At 38.7% G+C, this 22,609-nt stretch overlaps 1 protein-coding gene across 1 annotated transcript in view; it reads left to right on the forward strand.

Annotated features, from left to right (window-relative positions):
- LOC107088739 (SPRY domain-containing protein 3-like) overlaps positions 1–17,361 on the forward strand; it is a 69,016-nt gene extending 51,655 nt beyond the window's left edge. Inside the window, exons 8-10 of the mRNA XM_015381095.1 lie at positions 5,171–5,296; positions 5,397–5,542; positions 12,843–17,361. Of these exons, the coding sequence (XP_015236581.1) occupies positions 5,171–5,296; positions 5,397–5,542; positions 12,843–12,977 (407 nt within the window). The 3' untranslated portion in view covers positions 12,978–17,361. The remainder of the gene's footprint in view (positions 1–5,170; positions 5,297–5,396; positions 5,543–12,842) is intronic.
- Positions 17,362–22,609: the final 5,248 nt, after the last annotated feature.

A 22,609-nucleotide genomic window follows, 5' to 3' on the forward strand; every position in this document is an offset into this window, starting at 1 on the left:
CAGACCCCCGAAACGCCGGCTTCGTGTGGATGAGAGGCTGGTTTGGTGAAAAATTTGTGCGTTTAGGCCAGGGTTCGTCTTCGTGTGGACGGGGCCTCAGAGTACAGCCGCTGCTCCTCCACATCGAGAGGAGCCAGTTGAAGTGGCTAGGCCATCTAGTTAGGATGCATCCTGGACGGTTCTGCGGTGAGGTGTTCCGGGAACATCCCATGGTGAGGAGAACCAGGACCCACTGGAGGTACTATGTTTCTCGGCTGGCCTGGGAAGGCATTGGATTCCCTCGGAGGAGCTGGACCAAGTGGGGAGAGGGACATCTGGGTCTCTCTGCTGAAGCTGCTACCCCCCGCAACCCGACCCCGGATAAGCGGAAGAGGATGGATGGATGGGTGGATGGAAAGTCCAACTACCCAGATGAATGCGATTAATATTCAGTGCACTGATCGGGATGTGGTTTGTATTAAATTACTCTGATGTGTAACTTGCTTATTTATGGAGTCGGCAATCTTTTGCCACGCTGTTTGATGTATTTCATGACGCCACCATGTTTGACTTTTGAGACTGTTTTTTCTTCTTCACATTTCTGCAGGATTGGTTTTTGTTTTTGTTTTTATTTGTTTTTGATTGGTCTGCTACCTTGAACCAACCCTTAATACGTGTGTGCTCAAAGATTCATGATCAGTTCAAGCTGGACTGAGTCGGCAAGTTTATAACCAGCTTTGTGGTCCTGTTGATCCTGATTGCTCTTATTTTTGAGCTATTTAAACTGGATAGACTGGAAGTAATTCCACTACGTTGAGTTCGCTTCATGGTATAGCCCTCGGCACCTTTAGTTATCTAACAAGCTTAAGGTACCTGTAAAGCAAATTCCTTTTCACAAGTTTAAAAACAATTTTTGCTAGGTGTTGGCTTCTGCAAGTAAATGGGTAAAATGGCCCTTGGGGGCCCTGAAAGTGCTATTTGGGGAAACTCAACTATCCAACCAGCGCATGCGCCTTAGGAACTGTCATTAACACTGTCACTCCCCTGTAAAACCTGCCCATATTTGACTCACTCGTGCTATTACTCAACACCCGCAGCGAAAGGTTTCACCCGACCACCATCACCCTCATGTAGTTGAGGATAAAGGGCTCCTTCTGACCTCAGCGCTCTCTATCAGTGACATGTTCTAATCTGATCCATCTCCAGGTCTGCAAAAACAGTTGTCCAAGAGCAATATATTATCAAACAGGGTTACCTAACAGGGCACTATGGGTTTGAATAACATAGTTTCATAACAAGGGGAAAACTCATATTGTATCTGTATTGACCCTCATCATATATAAAGGTTGATGTAATACAGCTCCTGAACTCTATCTTCTCCCTTCTTTTTTTCAGCAATGCTGAAACGCTATTCACTTGCATTTTGTTGTTGACTCCTGTCCAATCCAACAAATCAAGTATGCATGCAGCAACAGTGGGGAGCAAAAAGTGCCTTTTAAATTGACAAAGCCTCCAGGAGAACCTGGCTCAGTTTCAGCAGCCTTCTGCCATGGCCGACTGGGGTTCAATGAGATAGATGCAGACTTTTAAAAATATGCAGATACACAAAAGGTAACTGTTAACTATAGCTCCCCAGGCAGGCAGGCGAGCTTTGAGTCAGCTCCCACGTCAAAGGATAAAATTGGAGCACATACAGTAAGTCACAGTAAAAGAAACATGATAACACTGAAAAAATAGGCCCAACTCCAACATCTATAAACAAAGATGTTTATGGCAGCAGCACAGCTGATATTTAAATCCAAGATGGAATCATAGTCATACAGGAGCAGACAAGATGAAGCTACTCTGACAAGGAAAAGCAAAGAGATGGTCCTCCAGCAGCCTAAACAAATAGCAGCATCAATGTATTGAAAATGACCCAGAAAAACCTGATTATTTTGGATGAGGTTTGAGAACCTAAAGCCAAGGTTTCAAGTAAGGAAGGCGTTTATATTAGTGCAGCAGTTTAAATCAGTCCAGTTTATATACTTGGTGCCGATTCAAAACGGGTGTAATTTTAAGGCTTTTCAAAACACAAATGGGTTACATGAAACACTAATTAGGGTTTGTGTGGCACCCTTTCTTTTTTTTTCTTTCTTTTTTTAAGGGTGTGGCACCCTTTATATTTCGGGACAGTTTAAACCCTGTCCCCGATGATGTTCTTAATTTGATCTAAAGACATGGCTCCTGATTGTATTAATGAATCAACAAACACATGCACGTATTTACGGACACTAATACAGGAAAAAATAAAAAATAAATAACTACAAAAACTATCTTCTGGCTTATACATCAGTCTATCTCTACTTTTGAGGTATTCAAGGAAGAAAAGAGAATTACCAAAGGTTCTATGCTTGGCCCATTTTTATTCTGCAAAATATTCTTGAACAAATATTTTGAATTAAACTTTTCATTTTTGCAGGAAACTGAACAAAAGTTTTAAGTGCTTGTTACTTTGCATACATTTGATTTCTATTCTATTGAAATGTTAACGCAATTTTTTTGTAGTGTGTTTGTTTCTTCTGCATTTTGTATATTTTGGCTGTCTGTAGTGGATCTAATAGAAATCGACATACCTTATTTTTAAGCTGCAAAATAATAAAGCCAAATTAATCATGGCAGGTTCCTCAATTCTTTGTAGATAGGTTTTAAGATAGATATATATTTTTGTAGCGTTTGAGCAAGAAATAAAATGAGCAAGGAAAAAAAACAGGATTAGAACTCAAAAGCTTATTTCCTCATTTAAAATATAAATGTTTTACAAGTGGAGATAGACTAAATCATGTTTTGGGCTTTACAGACGCCAGGTTTTTCTTGAAAAGGGTTGTTTTAAAAGCCGTTTAAATTAATCTAAATAATTCCTTTATAATGTAGTCATATTTGTGGATTTATATCTAATTAAGCCAAATACAATATAGTCTAATTTAAAAGCTAAAGTAGTAAAAAAAATATCTTTCTAAGGAAGCCAAGTTGGCTGAATTTTATCTTTAAACATTTTCGCAGTTCCTCCTTCTGAAGTAGCTTTTAGCAACAATGGAGAAGAACCACTCCTCTACAAACCAGGAGAAACTTCCAGAAGAACCTGCCTCTGTTACAAGCAGCCATCTGCTCCAAATGCACAGGAGCTGAAAATAAAGAAAGAAGCACTGCTTCCATCTATTAGACCCACAGTTAGACGTAAGAGATGCTTAACAAAACAGTCTTGACGAGATCAGCACAAATAGAGGTAGAAAAGATCCGTTTTTGGGTTGACTTTGATCTGATCACCTTCAGCCAGGGGCAGATCCGTTAAACCTGATCCAAATGAAATTATCTTAGAACATTTTTCCTCAAGTTGATTTTTCTTTTTTGTACACATATCCCATAACTCTTTAAACGTTATGACTCATGTAATTCAAGATGCCAGTAAGTTACACTGGAACTAAAGTTTTGCTTTTCTGACGTCTGATCGGTGCTGCTGGCCCGTTAGTTACTACCATGCAGACCAAGCCTGGATCTTTGGATCCTCCCTTCCATTTTCAGTTTCACGCTGGCCTCTGCCGGCATGCCCCCCCCCCGTTTGCCTTGTGCACAATGTTGTTACAAGGCCCCGCATGTCAGCTTTAATGATACAGTGTCTCTGTCTGGCTCCCTGCTTCTCCGATAGAGGCTGTTTAAACTGTTTCCTGAGCTGAGGATGGATCCCATGACAACTCCATAAATATTTACAAGAACCAGCCATCCCGCTTTGCTTGAGGAGCACTTGTCCGCAGGCTATCTCTATGATGTTTTTCTTCTTTTTTTTCTGTTCCTTTGTTGTCTTTCACTACTGTAGGATGTGAAGCTTTGATTATTTTTCTTTGGATGTTGTCGACGTCTCTTTATTTTGTTTGTACTCAACTGTTTTTACAAGTCCTGCTTCTGTCTTTGCTCATCAGTATTATCGTATGAGAGGAATGTCAGGATGTCAGTTTTCTAGTATGTTTAAAAAGTAGGTCCAGGTCTGCACCAAATCTGATGTGGAAAATTGTGAAAATTATCCAGAACTAGATCATGATGGATTAAATTATAAAATAAAGGCAATATTGCTTAAAATCTTTTTTTCAAACCCATTCTGATTGAAGAATTATAATAAAAAGTACCAAACAATATGCATTACTTTCAAAAACTAGCTTTTATTTCAATCATCCTCTCTGGGAGGTGACCTTAATTTAAAGTGAATTAAAAATCGAAGCTGTTAAACATGCTTCTAAACACTGTTTACTTTGGTGGTATCACACAGTAACCAAGTTGATCAGTTAAGAGTACACAGCTAGAAATAAAAAAATAATTAACTGATGTTACTCTGAGCTAGTGGTGGAAATAACCCGATTTTCCAAAAAAAATAAATAAATCTTCATAAACAGAAAATTCACCCAGCTCTAATAAAGTATGTCCTTTCATTCACTGGTTCACAATATTTCCGTTTTTCAGTTGTTCTGCTTTTTTTTTTATTCACAAAAGAAATGTTACAGCTACAGGCCTTTGCAGTATTTTATCCCTTATGATCCTTTTTACTTTTTTTTTTTTTTTTTTTTTTTTTTTACAAAAAAAAACCTCGAAGTAGTTTATTGAGATATTGTGTTAAAATCCAGCATAAAGTAATACACAGTTTAGGAAAAAATAAAGAATATTCTGTTCTTATTATTTGCTATAAATCTGAAAAGTGTGGCACGGTTTTGTATTTCACCCACACGCATACTCTAAGATATTTTGATTGCCGCTCTGATTGTATGTTTAACATCTTTGTTCTGCTGTCAGGTGAACTTCCTCCCCAGTATCGACTGTTTGATTATCAGATTTCCTTCCAGCAATCATGGTAGATGTCATTTTTTTTAGAGTGCCACAGAAGATGAAAAATAAGAAATAAAGCAATTGCACACCAGATGTATCTGGAGGAATAATTGTATTCCTTTTTATAATTATCTGCTACTTTGTGTTGGTTGGTCTTATATTAAAATGTGTTAAAGTTCAAGGGGTGTGAATATTTTTGCTTTGATTGAGTAGCATCAAGACAAGAGTTTAAACATAGATATTAATTGGATTGTTTTGTTGATCTCGGATGTTTTTCTCTTTTCATGATTAAATAAACGATCAGGTTATCATCAATTAATTGGGTGTGTGTCGTTGTCAGATGATGGGAAGATCTTCCATGGCAGCGGAGTTGGAGATGCTTTTGGCCCCCGCTGCTTCAAAGGGGACATCATGGGCTGCGGCATCATGTTCCCACGGGACTACAGCCTGGATAGAGAAGGTTCAGATACAATAAAATATATATACATATATTTTAATTTTTTTTCTACCTGTTGTTAGAAAATCACGAGTCAACCCTCAGTTATTTAACCCCATATTGTGCACAGCTGATGTGGAGGACTGGGATCGACTGGAGGGCCATCCCAGTCAACAGGGCATCCAGAATGTTCTGTATCTTAACGGTGAAGAGGAGGAAGAGGATGACGAGGAAGGGGAAGAGATCCCTCAGGAACAGCAGGGGAGGAAGGTGACGGTGAGTTAGGCTTTATAGCAAGGAAACACACTATTACAAAAATATACAACATGCAATCATGTTGGTTAATGTTGAGATAATATCTCTTGCCATTTTAAAACATAAAGTTAAAGTATTATTGTTCTGCTTTCGTTTCAAAGCAGACATAAATTGTAGGAAAATGTTTAAATTCCATATTGAACACAAGGTTTTAGTGTAAAGGTTGCTTCTATCAAATAGTTTAACCCTGACGATGGTTCAACTTAGCTGTAGCTTCTTATCATATTTGAAATCTATTTATCCCTCACTTTTAATGCTACATCAAACAACAAATATCATTAAATTCATAAGGGGGACAGACAGCCTGAATGCAGGACGCTTTACCAGTGGTTCTTTGAGATATTTGGTTCTTTCCCTTGACATGACTTGGCAGTAGGCCTGGGCAATTAATTATATAAAATAATTAATTACATGTGTAATATAATCACAATTTAACAAAATGCAATTTTCCAAGAGTAGAGACACTTTAAGTGTTAATTTAGTACCTATACATTTAAAAACATAGTGGAGAATTTTTGGAATTTTGTAAAAGACCTGCCCTCTCCACTTAAAAAAAAAAAATGCATATTTACAACTCTGTACCTTCTCCCGAGAGGGAACTCCTATTAAACACATGCGAGAGCATGCTGGAGCCCATTTCTCCTCGTGCACGCTCTGTTTAAAAGTTGATGTTTGCATCACTGATACAAAGCTTACTTTCCAAAACAAGATTTGCAATTTTTCCACTATGTCAGACTCACCACCGGTAAGTGAAAATGGGGACGAGCACTTAGGACGGCCTTACGTAAACATATCACCAGAATTATTGACAATTAGGTGGACCACTTATTCTGACGATCCACCCCGAAATAGAAAGTCCTCCACTATACCTTTAACAAAGGCAGAACACTAACTTTCTCACTTCAGCCCATTGGGTGGTGATAATTCACTAAAATAAGTTTTCCACCAGACAAGAGGGAAGGAGATGCAGAAAATGTGAGATCTATGCATGAAAGTTAAACGGTAACAATAGACTTAGAACATCCAGGATTTCAAGATCATGAAATGTCTACATTATTGTGATTAATGCAAAAGGAAAATCAAACAGAATTTGCTACAATGAATGAAAAAAATTGCAGTTTTGATTTTTGGCAAAATTGTTCAGCCCTCTTTTGCAGCTTTACTTGATTTGCAAACTTGCATCTAAATGGCCCACACCTCTTTTGCAACGACTTTAACATTTCAGACCAAAGTTGAGATGTTTGGCCATAAATTGTGTCACCAATCATAGCTAAATATAGGAGTGGATAAGACAAAAAAATCCTGGACATTAATGTATCTTTGAATCAAATGTGAAGCCATCTTTTCAAAATCTGAAGCTTGGTGTAAATTGAACAATGATCCGAGACACAGCTGCAAATTTACAACAGAACGGCTGAAATAAAAAGCTAATAATCAACAATCAGCAATGATTGTTTAAAATCCATGCCTGTCTGAAAAGCTGTTCTTAGTCCTTAAGAGAGCGGTGGAGAAACAGATGTACCCTAATGAACTGAAGCAGCGTCACCAAAACAATGAATGTTGTGGAGACAATATCAGCATCCATCTCCAGAACCGGCTGCTGGAGCAACAGGAAGGAACCCTGAAAACCATTGGCTCTGCCTCTCATTGTAGAGTTTGTTCTGAGAAACACAAGCAGGCACATGTTCTGAGGAGGAAAGGTTCTGATCCAAGTCGAGTCTTATCTTTTATGGCTTCTACTTGTTAAAAAATCTGGTTTAATTTTATGTAAGTCAGCCTTCACTGAAATTCAAACTCAGAACTGAAAATTTTTAAATATGCAAAGTTACTTTTTCAGGGGACCTAAGAAATCACCATAGTGATTAAAATCAGTCTCAAAAGTGATTCATTTATATTTAGAAAAACTATAAAAAAGTAATAGAGAGAGAAATCATTTCACTTACATTATTTTCTATAACAACATAAAAAAATCAGAACAATAAAAAAAAACCATCTGCATATATAAGGATATGTAATTTATACAAACTTCACAATTATGTCTATTGTATAAATAAATAAAAAGTTTAGGCCTCAAAACTGGACCCTGTAGGACTCCATATTTAATGTGTTTTAGGTGAAATATTGGATTAAGTATATGAACTGTTTTTGTTTGTATTTGCTTGTCAGACAATAGCTCAACCATTTATAGACATCATCTATTATTTCATAAGCCAGAACATTTGAAAGTAACAAATTATGTTTAAAGTCCCTAAAACATTTGTTAAATTCATGAACATTAAGCATTAAGATACTATCAGTTGTTGTTTTTGTACCACCAATTTTTTTAATAGATTATTTAAAATCTTCTTTATTATTATTTTAAGCATCATATTTTAAGCATTTATTAGTTATTTTAAGCATCCATTAACCATAGTTTAAATGTTATCTGAGGTTAACTTGAGGTTCAGATATTTAGTCTGCAAACACGCTGCCAGGGTCGTAAAGCTCTGCTTTAGAAAACAGGAAAAGCTAAAGCATCCTGGAAGGACGGACTTACCTCTTAGAGACCCTTAAGTCAGCGTCATCGAATCAGTGAGGGATTAATAAAAAAGACAAATGTTCCAAATGTTATTTTTACCCTGCATGAAGTTATCGAATAACAGTTTCTCTCTACTTCCACAAAAGTTTAAAAAACAATCCACTGGACTTGGTTTCCAAGGTTTGAAGATGTTTCGCATCCCGTCCAGGAAGCTTTCTCAATTTAAATGTCTGGATCCGCAGTGAGTTTGAGGCTTTATATAGACAAAGCCTTGTATTGCTTGGAAACATGCAAATTGAAACTGACGAGCGGGTCGTTTGGTTCCATTGTTAGCCTGTAATATCAGAAACCTGTCTATGATTGTGCAAGGTCAGTCGTTAAAGGCAGGATTGTTCACCTGGCTGAAGAGACGGGGTGCTTGATACCTGGAAGGAATCAACTCAATAATCCATCTGTGCTGGTTCTCCACCTGTTTATTAGTCCATCTCTAGTTATGAAAAAAACTTGCAGAGAATTTTAAATGTTTTTAAAAGAAATAGAAAAACCTGAAATCCTTGCTTAAGATATAAAACATCCCCAGAACAAATATTATAATGTCAATAAGTAGAATATAGTCAAAGTATAATTCTGGGGAGAGGCGACCTAGTGGTTAGGGCATAGAGCTTGGAATCCTGAGGTTCCAAAATAGTTAAACAATCCACTGGACTTTGTTTCCAAGTTTGAAAATATTACTCTTCCGATCCAGGCAGCTTTTTCAATTCAAAATATCAGGAATAGCGTTGAGTTCGAGGTTTTATACAGTAGCTCCTCGAACTCAAAGCTATTCCTGACATTTTGGAATGAAAAAGCTTCTTGGATGGGAAGCGAAACATCTTCAAACTTGGAAACAAAGTCCAGTCGATTGTTTGCTTTTTTTTTTTTTTTTTACTTTTTTGGAATGACTACGACCTGATTGACTGAGAATCTTCACCAAAATCCTGAGGTTCTAAGTTCGAGCCCCACTCCCCCAGACTGCCACTCTGGGTCTCTGAGCAAGACCCTTAACCCCACACTGCTCCCCGGGCGCCGCACAATGGCAGCCCACTGCTCCCCAATGGGATGGGTTAAATGCAGAGGTAAATAACTCCAATGTGAGATCAATAAAGTTCAATATTATTATTATTATTGTTATTATTTTAGATAGTGCCTGTCTAGAAGAGTATGTGTGTGTGTCATTTATTCAATTTTTGTATATTTGTCTCCTTAGAGAGTTTGAAGATGAACGAGAACCTGGCTTAGGTCTTTTAGTTACCAGCTATGTTAGTTTGAACCCACATCTACTTTTTCACTTTGCTGCATTTATTTGGCGCCACCTGTTGATCATTTTGTTTTAAAAACCTTTAAAATATCTCCCATCCATACCAGAGCCTATAAGTTTTATCCATCAGCTCAACAAACCTTCATGAGGCACCTCTAACCTGTCGGCTTCCTGGCACCGCCTCACAGAGCGAGACACTCAGCAGGACCACAGCCATTATTTCATATTAGTCCTGAGGGCAGAAACCAAAGCCACTTGCAGCACTTTCTTATTTGTTTGCTGCCCGGATCTCGGTTCACACTGCAACGTGCGCCCTGCAGCTCTCCCTGCGCTCCTATCCACCAGCGGTTCCGGGCTGCTGCTGTTTCAAACTCAGAGGTTCTGACTTTGCCTCGACTCGCCTGCACGCTTGCGCAAGCAGGGGCCAGGGGGGTCAGTGAGAGGGGGCGAGGGAGAGCGGGGCCGAAACCCAGCTGGGTGAGGGAGCAGAACGGGCCGGGATCTAATCCAGGGATTTGTCGGTATTTATTCAGCAGGACACATTAGTCTCAATGTGGCGGTACAGCACGCACTGTTCTGCTGTTGTTCAGACTAATGAAATACGTTTCTGTGGTGTGTTATTAAACAAGTTAGAGTGGGTGGCACAGTTAATGTTTGATATGTGACTCAGTCTCATTCATCAAAGAGACGGTACTCTACGGCACTTCAGGTTGTTGTTTTAGTGTCTCGCTATTTGGGCTCCGACTTTGGAGAGAAGCCGTCCGTATTAGCGTTGAAAAGCTGCGCTGACGTTCTTTAGAGAACAGCTGGAAGATGTTTGATCAGTCGCTGATTTAGTGGAGACTTGTTCTGTAAACATTGACTTTCTCCCCTTCAAGACGACAGACGTTACACTCTCACCTATTTGTTTAACCATATTTCCTAATTGCACTTAATTCCTGTTTGGGACTCCTGAACCGAGAGCTCTCCGATGATGTTTGTCTTCTTAGAACGCGTTCTGGAAAGATTTTTCCTTGTACCCAGTCAGTGGTTTTACCATCATTGGGAGGGTACTTTTCAGGGATGGAAATGAACATTTCCTTCCATTCATTCAAACCACCAAAGGGTTCTGTCAATCCATAACCAGATAGAAGCCAAGACTTGTCTTCTAAATAGCTATAAAGCACCACAATCAAGATAAAACAAGAGCATCTTATTCAAACTTTAACATTTTCAATTCAGAGTCTGGGACAGCAGTTATAAACTACCCACCATCATGGATGCCTATCTTGACTTTTCAACAGTAACTAACACTGCGTACCCAAACAGGGCTGCTGTACGACTCTGAAAGGACATTGCCGACTTTTTCTAACAAAAACACCAAAAGGATGTAATCATGATGGCTTATAAACAGTAAGATTTAAGGAACGGAGCTTTGAGCGGTTTTCCTTGCTGCAAGGTTCTCTTGTTCTGAACATTTCAGCAGAGTACTTTCTACTTGACTCGTGCACATTGCAACAACCAAAATATTTGGGTTCACTTTTTTAGATAGTTTTATGTTACGTTTGCTACTATTAAGAAGCTGGGATTTACATATTATTATCTTGTTCATTTCCCAATATGTAAAGCAAATTTTTAAATGATTTACATGGTTTTTGTTTACCAGTCCTTAAAACTTAAGGTATAAACAGTCATGCTCTAATAAAATTTATAATATTAGCTTGTATGCTGGGAGGACGGAGGCGTCCAAGAGACATCAGATGTCATACCTCAGCTGACTCCTCCTGATGTGGAAAAGAGAAGCGGCTCTACTCGCTCTTCACACTACCTCTAAAGCAGAGCCCGGCCACCTTACGGAAAGCTCATTTCAAATTTAGACAGACTTTATTGTCATTTTATACACAGAGTGTACACAAAAAGAAAATTTGTTCAGTACAGCTCGCAAGACATTTTCATTTTTTAAAGTGCAGCCGTTATAAAAGGTGAGCAGTAGTGATAAATGTAAACATACGACTATATACGAGTTAGTTTCCGACTTTTAGGGTTCTTTTCTTTTAACCCTATTTTATACAACATTAGACAGTCTAATGGCAGTTGGGAGGAAACTGTTCTGGAATCTTCTTCACCTGCATCGAATGATTCGAAGCCTCTTCGCAGAGGGCAGCAGGGAGAACAGTCCATGGTGGGGGGGTGAGGGTTCATTTATAATGTTTAACGGCTCGGGACACGCAGCGCTGGGATGAAATGTCTTTCATGGAGGGAAGAGGAGCCCCCATGATCCTCTCTGCTGTTCTCACCTTCTTCCAGTCTGAGGTGCTGCAGCCTCCACATCACACAGTGAGACGGCTGGTCAGAACGCTCTCTATGGTGCTTCTGTAGAAGGTGGTGAGGACGGGTGGGGGCAGATGGGCTTTCCTCAGCAGGAAGTACATGCGCTTTTGTGCCCTTTTTACTAGTTATGTGGTGTTTACAGTCCAGGTGAGGTTGTCTGTGATCTGCAGTAAATGTTCAGCCACTAGCATTCAGGATCTCATTGTTTCGGTCGTGATTCAGATTTAAAGATTAACCGATCAATCTCCTGCTCCACCCTCCCTCACCACCACCCCAGTCTGCCATGACAGCCCAACAACATCCAGACACCTGAGGTAATAAGGGCCGATCTCATCCACCAAGGAGTTAAATCAGCATTTTACAAACTTGTTTTTCACTAAAAAGGTTATAAAAACGTGTGGTTATAAATAACACTCTAACAGCTTAAAAAACAACCGTCTTTAGTTTGATTTGATAATCTTCTAGCCCTCTTAGTAACGACCACTCTCCTCTAATTTCATGATTAAAAGTATAGCATTTTTAGCAATAAACTAAAATAAAACATCTTTAGTACACTGGAAAAAATAGAATTCTTGATTAGTCATTGTTTTTCTTAAAAAAAGAGTGCATTTCTTCTTGAATTGAGGAGGAAAGACATTTTGCCAATGGAACAGGACAATTTACATTTAAAATGAGGAAACACAATTGCATTGTCTTGTTTAAGTGCATATTATCTAATTATCTTAGTTTTAGAGTAAAAATACTTATTGTATTGGAATATCATCTTATTTACCTACTCAAAGGCAAATACACTTAATTTAAGAAATGTTGACTTATTTCTAGATCATTTTTGCAGTGTATTTTTCTGGCACATAGTGTTTAGACGGCCTATGCAGAGATAAGGGGGTTAGAAATCTGCTAAAATCGTCTCACCCCTCTCTGCCTAAAACACATAAGACTTTATCCCTGAACCTCACCTCCAAAAAAAAAACCCTGTTAACACATATCCCAACTGCTGAGAGATCAGAGGTCCGTTGTAGGAATCAAACCCACTTCTTACGTTCGAATGTTAAACCTGCCGATGCTGCTTTTGGGTTCATCCTGTCAACCTGCATTTGAGTGGTAGCTCTCATTGCTTTGTCTTTGTTGTCTTCTAGGTGTTTTTCACCAGGAACGGGAAACTCATGGGCCGACGGGAGATGGCAGTCCCCCCTGGAGGTCTCTACCCCACAGTAGGGATGCTGAGCAGCGGCGAAAAAGTAAAGGTGGACCTGCATCCTCTGAGCGGATGAGGTTAGAGAGCGCAGGCCGGAGGACGCACCATTCAGCTGCATGCACGCACATCCTACTCTGCACTGCACCGGATTTCATTTATAAAACTATTCATGGCAGTAATAACAGACCAGCAGTTCTGCAGCTGTACAGTGTCAGAGCAAGCTGCAGGCAGCAGGAGACTTCAAACGGTTAATTCTATGCAATCTGCACTGCTATCATCCTCTAATGTGTCCCTCTGCATGCACTTTGTCTTCCCTCATGAGGTCCGGCACGTTGCTTTATTTTCACTTGTCTAGACCCCAAGCTAAGCAGAGAGGCCAGCGTTTGTTTCAGGGAGGACCTCCTCCCTGCTTCCCGGTCCTCCCTCTGGGCGAGGCTGCCCTCCTCTGAGCGGCCGGGGACCTCACACACCGCTCTCCTAGAGCCGGCTGGGAGTCAGCCGTGGGGCTCCTTTGTTTCTCCAGAAAGGCAGCCTCTTGCAACATTTTCCCCAGATCATTATTTAGAAATAAACAGGTATTTGAAGCGTCTGCTGAGCAGTATCGTGTCACATATCTTGCAAAGCTTAATTTAAAGAGACAAAAAAAGGGTTTTAGATACATGTTCTTATTGTTTTTACAACTCATCGTTCAAAAGAGGATATTTAAATTAATGAATCCTGTTCAGGGAATATGTGTGTATTTTAGGACTTTGTGAAGTTGAAATACAGAAACTTGGGCTTTATATTCTGGATCCAAATTGTGAGCAAGGACAGAAATTCTAAGATCCAGTCCAACATTAAGGTATTCCTTTATGCAACTAACAAAAATAGAAAAGAAAAAACTTGAAAGTCAAAAAGTAAAAGTTTACAGTTCTCTTTAATGTTTGGAAAGAAGCAAAAAGTGAAGTAAACCAACTTAAAATAAACATGTAGTTTTTCTTCCTGAAAGTTTCAATCAGTCTGCCCAAACATCCTGCATCCATTCTCGTTCTGCAGAGACCTCGTTACGAACCAATGAACTCATTCTGGTGCGTTCCAGAAGGGATGCATCTAAACGTTCCAGCCTGGCAGCACTATGGCTTCGTATCACAAAGTTCAGGTTCTCCCTTTAGTTCATTTCTAGCAATTTTATGGATTAAATTCTTCCAGTCTGATATTTGACTCATCAGATCCAGTATCAGACCAGTACTGGTGTCTTTTAAGCATCGGGTGTCAGACGGAGAGCACCAACTGTGGTTCTCTGATGCCGCAAAGCTCCAGAATTTAGCACAAAAAGTAAGAAACATTGTGACATCTCAAATCGTTAGAAATTGTTTATTTCCGAATAATTTGTGGAGTTCAACAGAGAGAAGACTGGAAAAAAATCATTTTTTATTTATATTTTCATTCTTAAATGACACGTCACGTTAAATTGAGTCCCGAACCTGCCAGAGGGACAAATCATTTCAGGTTTAACATCCCAAAAAAAACAAACAAATCCACTAGAGCAGTGATAAATAAAAACCAGTGAAATATTTGAGCTGGTAGGACTGTATTAAACTCAGCTGAACTGCGTGAGCGTCATGAGGTGAACTGAGGACATTTAACAGAGGAGCCAACTCTGCCGACTCGATTACTTCAGACGGCTTCATCCAAAGTTCAGCGACTGTGACCACAGATGCTCCACGGCCTCGGGCCTCCGGTCGTGTCTCTGATACAAATGATGCTGCTGCTGCAGGAGGACATCAACCCTCACTGTAATTGATGATGGAGCATAGATTCAGCCCTGCATCGTTCTGAGTGGGAAGAGCGACCCATAGTCTGGTGATTGTTCAATGATAACAGAAGGTTGGTTACCAGCTGCGTTTTATGCTGCTGGGTGAACTGAGTTGATCTGAAAGTTGTGATGCAGACAAGAAAAAAATGTTTAAGGAGAAATACTCATCGGTTTGTTGGAGCTGGTTTCCATGTAACTGAAAAGGATCTATTTCAATGAATAAAATCCCACATAAAATACTTTGCAAAGGTTCTTCACAAACTTTAACAGATTTTTTTTTTAAGAAATACCAACAGTTTACTGAATAATAATATTTTTGTTTTAAAGAAGTGAAAATCTGAAACTTGTGGTTGCATTTGTGTCTCACCTCATTCAGAACTTCTCCAAATCAGTCATTTTTCATCCCCCTGCTCTGCATTTTTTAGACCCCAGTTCAACACACCTGCTTCAAGGACAGAACAGAACATACCGAACCCGATTCTGCATCCGATCAGACTGAAAATCGCGTCGGACGAGGTCGTGGCATTTAGTTCCTTATTGAGAGTCAATGAGTATGATCACACCCGACATGATTTTCTGCAAGGAGGCTTGCGTAGCTCTGACTTTGATAGACCCCAGGTCTGTTTTAGTCAGACTACGCAGCGATTGAGCGGTAATTTTAGTCTGACTGGAAGAGAGACGAGGTTACAAAGTAAAACACATCTGCTTTGGGGGAAAATACAAAATAAAATCTGTTCATTGCAAAGGGAAAGATATGGCAAGCGGGACACTCCTGCAAAAGCAATGAATGAAACATTAAAAATAGAATACTTCACTCATGATAGGAATTCAGGAGGACAGAAAACGGATAAAGTAGTGAACCTTTTTGAGCCCTGCAAAAAACAGGGACAGAAAGCACAGTTTATCCATCTCCTCGAAAAAAATAAAAAAAATGAATTCAGGAGGACAAAAAATGGATATAGTAAAATAGTGATCCTCTTTAAGCATCACCAAAAACAAAATAATGAGGGGGAGACAGGGCAGTAAGCGAAGCTCTTCACTCTCCCCTTTTAATGGAAAAAAAACTTTGATAAACTTCCAAGATCGGTCTCTGAGAATCCTGCCTCAGTCAACATATAATTTTTCGTTTCTTTAGACGTGGTTCTCATTATGTTTTTAACATAGACCTATAAAAATTCTCTGTCTGTTCTGGTTAGAGATGCTGCACAGACTCATTAAGTGGGGATTTGCTTTATTCGTTAATTTTTAATAACTTTTCATAATCTATCAAAGTCAATTGTGGGAAATCGTTTTCACAGAAGTGAAAAAAAAAATCTGCCCAGATCTGCCAGCCCTGCCTAGTCGGAGCCGCTCTACACGCAGTCAGTGTGACATAGAAAATAATTGATTCGGTGACTAAAAAGTCGTACATAACCGTTTTGTTCAGGCCTTCAGATGATTGCTGCTCAGCAAGTGCCTCTTAATCAGTCATCAGCTGAAAGCAGGTCTGATGAAGCAGGGAAACATCTAGAACATGCAGGGCTGTGTGCCTGGAGGACCAAGGTTGGAAAACACTGATCTAAATGGAGTCCATCTGCTTGTAATTAATCTCTGTCTAAATCCAGTTGTTCTGTTTCTGGCCTCAGAGGTTTGTTAGAAAACATTAGGGAACAAACAGCATCGTGAGGACCAGGGAACACGGCGGACCGTTATGCTCTCCCCATAAATCTCAGCTCCAGGGAAGGAAGAAGAACGTCATAAGCCGTCCGTCTTTGCAGATCGCCGCAAGCGATCAAATTAGAGCAAAATCTAACTCTGTGGTCTGCTTGTAAAACTGTTGGTTGGAAACACAGCAGAGGCTTTTCTCTCATCAGGGACAGGAAGGATGAGAAGAGGGATGGAAAGAAATCCGTCAGAATGAGACCTAAAAGTGAGAGCGGCCGGTACTAGAACACAACATTACTTATTATTTACCCTCTGAGTCAGACGTTTAAAATAAGTCAAGCCCATAACGATATAAACAACCTACTGACTGAGCTTGTGCTCTGAGAAGGTTGCAAGAACACTGTTTGATCCCCACAGCCTCCACTCTGGGTTCCCTAAGCAAGGCCTTTAACCCCTGATTGCTCCCTGGGTGCCCCACAATGGCAGCCCACTGCTCCCCAAGGGGATGGGTCAAAATGCAGAGAACGAATTCCCCCATGGTGGGACAATAAAGGGAATTACATTTACATTTAAATAAGTTAATCAGAAACGTGGCCTTGCATCAGAGGTTTCCAACCTATTGGACACCTATATATTAATTGTCCTGTAGGGCCACAAACACAACATTAAACAATAAAATGCAAAATACAGTTTATTTTTGTTTGTTCTCATTTTGATTTTACCTGCAATTATCTATTCTAGATGCATACTACTTTTAAGGATAAAGTTCTGAATAACTTTTATTGAAAAATGAAGAACAAAGGCTTTATTAAAGGCAAGAAACTATGGAGGACCAACTCTGCCATATTTAAAAATAAATACAGAAATAAATAAATGCTCAATAAAAAGGGCAGGCAGAAGTAAATAGCAGCGAAGAAATAACTAGGGTAAAAAAATACAAAGGAAGAATAAAACAGACAAAAATATAACATGCACATAAATAAATACTTAAAAATAAAAATAAAGAATAAAGTTGAAAATTATAAAGGACAAAAAAATAAATAAGGTAAATATTACAAAGGCAAATAAATAAAGAAGTTAATTAAAAGAGATATACATTTGTCTCACTGTATAATTTAATTTCTACTTACATTTATATGTTGTTTGTATTTTGGTGGCAATTAATTGTATGCTTATTTATTTATTTCTGTATTTATTTTTAAATAGGGCAGAGTTGGTCCTTCATAAGAAACAAAAATCTACTGAAAATATGTTTAACATTTTCAATATTGGGAGGATTTCCATCCGTTTCCTTAAATCATTGCCTGATTCTTTTTTTTAATGTTCATCAGCATCAGTTTCCTCTGCTACAGGCCCAAATTGTATCATTTTTAACCCGTTTACTGCCCACGGGTCACACTGTGGGCAGCAAACTGCCTTACATGTCAAATTTGACCCCTGACATGATACAAGAGAATAATGGGTATCCCAGAAGGCTTTTTAGCTTTCTTTTCAGGAAAAGATGTTTCAAACACAAATGCATGCCACACTTTTCAGATTTTATGTACTAAACAAAACAAAAATCCAAAGATTCCCTTCCCTCCCGCTTCTTAATTGTCCACCAGTTTGTGTTGGTCTATAACAACAAAATGTGAATAGAATATAAAGTTTAATGGTTTTATCAAAATATAGGGAAGTTAAAGGGGCGTGAATACTTTTTACTCAGCAGCTTTCCGTTGAGCCAGCATGTACACAAAACAACCCAATGCAACCACAAATGTGATGTAAAACTTGTGCACAGGGTAACTCTTAAATCATGTCTGCTGGTTTCTGTGAGTTTTTAAGCTGTAATGTCTTGATTTTCTTAGAAAACAAAATAATAAGCTGAGCTTATGTCAGTTTTGTTCTCCTGCAGGACAAAATTAAGAACATGTCAACATCACAGTGAGATAAACGAGGCGCAGATGTGGGAAAAATCTGCTGCATCTCAGTTCAGGGTTTCTCACTTAACTCCAAAAACAGGAAAAAATCACCAAAAAAAGTTCCTCCGGTTAGAGCTAAACTTGATTTTAGTTCATGTTTCCAAATGCAGTCAATGCTGTTTTCATATGCTATCATTATTTCTGCCTTGTTGAATTGCACTATATCCTTCACATGATCATAAATAAAAGTTTTATTCCGAATTGTGGATTCTTTCCATTTTTGCTCCAAATGTGATTATTCTACTCAGGTAACATATCATTTTAAAACTTTAGTATCTTTTGTTATCTTTGGTTTATTCTTAAAAAAATTATTTACCTTTCTTCTTTTTGATTGTGATTGAATTCAGTTCAATTTAAAAAAATCATTATTAACCTAAAAGGGAAAGTAGATAAAGAGGGATGGGGTTACTGTTGTCTCTTGTTTAAAAGGATAAATGAGTGACTAACCAAAGCTGATGATGCTGTCTTTCATAAGGTGATGCATGCAGTGGATTCCCTGAGCAAAGACCCACACTGATCCCTGGACGCTGCACAATGGCAGCCCACTGCTCCTCAAGAGGATGGGTTAAATGCAGAGAGTTCATTTCGTTGCTCTCTACGTGTGACAGTGGAATGACAATAAAAGAAAACAAAAAATGTAGCATGGTTTAAAGTCGTAGGGAAGCGGCTGTTACAAAGGTTGCGGTTCTGAATTCTCCCGAGTGGAGCACGAATTTACACGAGTGAATAAAATGAGTGGTCGATTATCAAGAGGGCAGGATTGTTGTAGTGGAAGGTTCGCAAGCAAGTTTGATTGTGGCCGATGTCTCGGAAGCCATCTTAGCACTAGTAGGTTCCCAATGGGAAATTACATTGGTACTAAGTAGCAGTAAATTGGTGACTTAGAAACAACACTGTCAAGGAACGCTATGGACAGCAAAAACATGCAAGAGGAGGAGAGTTTTGTGTCCGAGGTCGTGGATGAGTCTCCTCCATCATACATTTTTACTTAGAGGAGGAAAGCGGGGACTAACATGTTGTGAAAGAGGACGCCAGGGCGGCAGAAGCTTGGTTTGGTGTAGAAGGCTTCCAGGCGTACATGTTTGAGCCCTCGCCTCGCAACGCTGCCAGTTCTGTTAGCTCTACGCCTGCTGAAGACACAGACGTCCATCCCCGTGAACACTGGGACGGAACTCAATGGTAAAGTAAATTATTATTTCTTATTTAAACCGTTGTGTATATTAGCTGCAAGATATGAATCAATATGCAATGACTGAATAAATGTGATTGATAGATGACCGTTGATATATGATTGGCAGAATTTAGGTGTTCAGGCTGACGTATAACTAACTGGCCTGCATAAGATAACAAATAAAAAAACAGATTTTAAGACAGGATTTTTTTTTTTTTATATGAATTTGCTAACTTTTGGGACAAGTTGGTCTGATAAAGAGTACATTTATAAACATGTTTAAGCCAGAATGATTTGACATTTAAATAGGACTTCCCTGCGACTTTAAGGATAAGAAAACCCCAACATTTAATGTCTATGAAAATTAAAATATCACATTAGAACATTGAAAAATGAATATCTTAAACAAAAATGTTCACTTATTAATAGTATGCTCATTTCTAAATACTTAGTTTGGGTCCTTTTGCATAAACTCCATGCCATGGTCACTGGCAGCTTTGCGTACCTTTGCCAGAGTAGGTTGGTACCAAGTCCTGCTGGAAACAAATAATCTGAATCTCAATAAAGCTTGTTAATATAAAGAAGCAGGAAGTAGACAAAAAAATACCTGCTTGATGATGTAAACTGGGGATCTCAGGAAACCCAGCAGACTGCTCATCTCTTCCTCCAGATTTCAGTAAAATTAAAACTTAGTCACACACCCAAACCCCCAACTGGGTTTTTTCCCCCCCCAGGACTGTTATCCTAATCACTTGTGCACTTTACTAGTGTTTTTCCTTCCACTTAACTTTCCATTTGGTTTAGATAGCAAGTTGAAAAGCAATCTGCTTTTTGGCCTGTTGTGGCTGACCCTGCCTGTGGAGGTCAATTACAGACTGCTGGACAACATTTTATTCCTCTGAGAGAAAGAGGCCTAATAAAGGTAGAGGAGTGGTTTGACACGAGGAATATATGCAATCCATGTGTAGGATCCCTCTGTGCCCAGTGGTCAGTGATGCTTCAGAATGAAGCCTGCCAAAAATTCTTGGATGGTTTTTGCTTCAAAGCCCCTCAAAGCTACAGTTACCCCAATTATTTATATTTTATTTTAATTCAATTCAATTCAGTTTATTTATATAGCGCCAAATTCACAACACACTTCATCTCAAGGCGCTTTACAGTTCAACCAGATCATACAGTCAAATTGATACAAAGTTTTCTATCTAAGGAAATTTTACACCTTTTCCTTCCACTCAGCTTTCTATAAACATAGCTCAGCATTTTCACTATATTCCCATTTTAACACCTGTAAGCCATAACAATGAAAAGCACAAGAATGGAATGCTTAATGTTTTGTACTATATTTAAGAAATATATAAGTTTACTCTCTGACACATGACCTCAAATACTGAACTTATAACTTTTTCTGTTTGTAATTAAATATTTAACACACCTTATACATCTTACATATATAGGCAGAGTCTCTTAAGGTAAACACGAATCAGCATGCTGAGGTGTAGATTTGATGTGTGAACTCCAGCAGGGAGAACTAGACTCTTCAAAAACTTATTTTCTGGTTTCATTGCTTATTTGTGACAGAACCACACAGGAGGTATTGCAGTGATGGGATCACTGCAGGCTAAATATTACTGCTGGTGTTATAAGTCAGGGTTACAGATTCAAGTGGCGAGTAAATGACTCCACAATTAATATATTGTTATCTTTGACAGACTCTGCATTAGATTTATTCATGTTTCATGACATTCATTGTTTCACGACATCCTGTAAAATATTTGACACTATGGATATTAATTGTTCTTCTATGCCTATAAATAAATTAAAAGGATTTGGATCAGAGTAAAACAAATCAGTTGTTACTTATAGCTCTAATGAGCAATTTGTAGTATCTGGTGACATCTAGTGGTCAGCTTCAAGATTGCAATAATTTTCAAAGGAGACCAACAAAAGAGGGCAACAAATAAAAACCAAAGAACAAATAAAAACCAAAGAACTCTTATATACTCATATATCCAGGAGCAAAAAAAAATACAACAAAATATGAATTAAACCAATAAAACTAGAAAACATGGAGCAAAGTAAAGCATAACAGAACCAAGACCATGACACAGATAAAAACCTTTAGATGAATTAAACATTACCCGAAACATATCTGACTCAATAACCATTAAAACAACTATTTTTTATAAATTTCAGACGGAACTATTCACATACTTATATTAAACTGAACTTCCAACATTCACCACTGTTCAGTGCCAAGCACCTTTTTCCTCTGATCATGGTGCAGCCGGTTTGCTTGGTCTTGCAATGAATCATGGGATATCCAAGGCTACGTAGGATACACCAGACCCGTCCTTCAAATCAGGCGAAAAGAACGACGCATTTGTCGGCCACATAACGAGGAGTCTTGGAATCCGAACAGACCTCGGCGCAAAGCTATGATGTAATCGGCCCATGAATCTGGCCTTCGGAGGACGCAGACCCTGAATTCAAATTCTGCCCTAATTTCAATTAATGATTGGTTACAATTTAGAAAACATCTTTTAATCATACAAATGGTGTAGTTTGAAGTAGAGAAATGTCTAATTGTGCATTAAGACCGAAGTATTTACACAGGTATTTACACAATGGACTGTGTCATCAAATTTGGAGGAGCTTCAGCTAAGCAAAGCTGACACAACCCACCAACATGAAATATAGTCAGAAAATAGACTGAATGGTTATTGCTTCATTAGTGCAGGTTTGTGCATTTAAAATTTTCATTTATTAAAATAAAGATCATGTGTGCTACAGTTTCAGAGGTATTGAGTATTTTTAGATCCAGAGATCAAATATCCCCCCATTAAGCTTAGAATTGAATAAAAAATCATCTACTTTTTCAGTGCTACTTGATTTGTGTGGGTAGAACCGTTGTTCGTGCTGAGTTGGAATAATTTTGACCGATGACGTCACCATCCCAGCAGATGTTAGAGATAGCTCTAGATAATCGGAGACACTCTATAAGCTTTATCAAAAAGGACAGTTTTAAGACACCTGAAAAATAGACGGGGTGTCTTTCTCACAGACTAAAACAGTAGTTGGTTCTACAGAACAGGGGCCTGATAACTTAAAGATCTGCCTCTCATTCTACTTAAATTCTT

This window comes from Cyprinodon variegatus, unplaced genomic scaffold, assembly GCF_000732505.1.
Source record: "Cyprinodon variegatus isolate N-32 unplaced genomic scaffold, C_variegatus-1.0 Scaffold228, whole genome shotgun sequence".
NCBI lineage: Eukaryota > Metazoa > Chordata > Actinopteri > Cyprinodontiformes > Cyprinodontidae > Cyprinodon > Cyprinodon variegatus.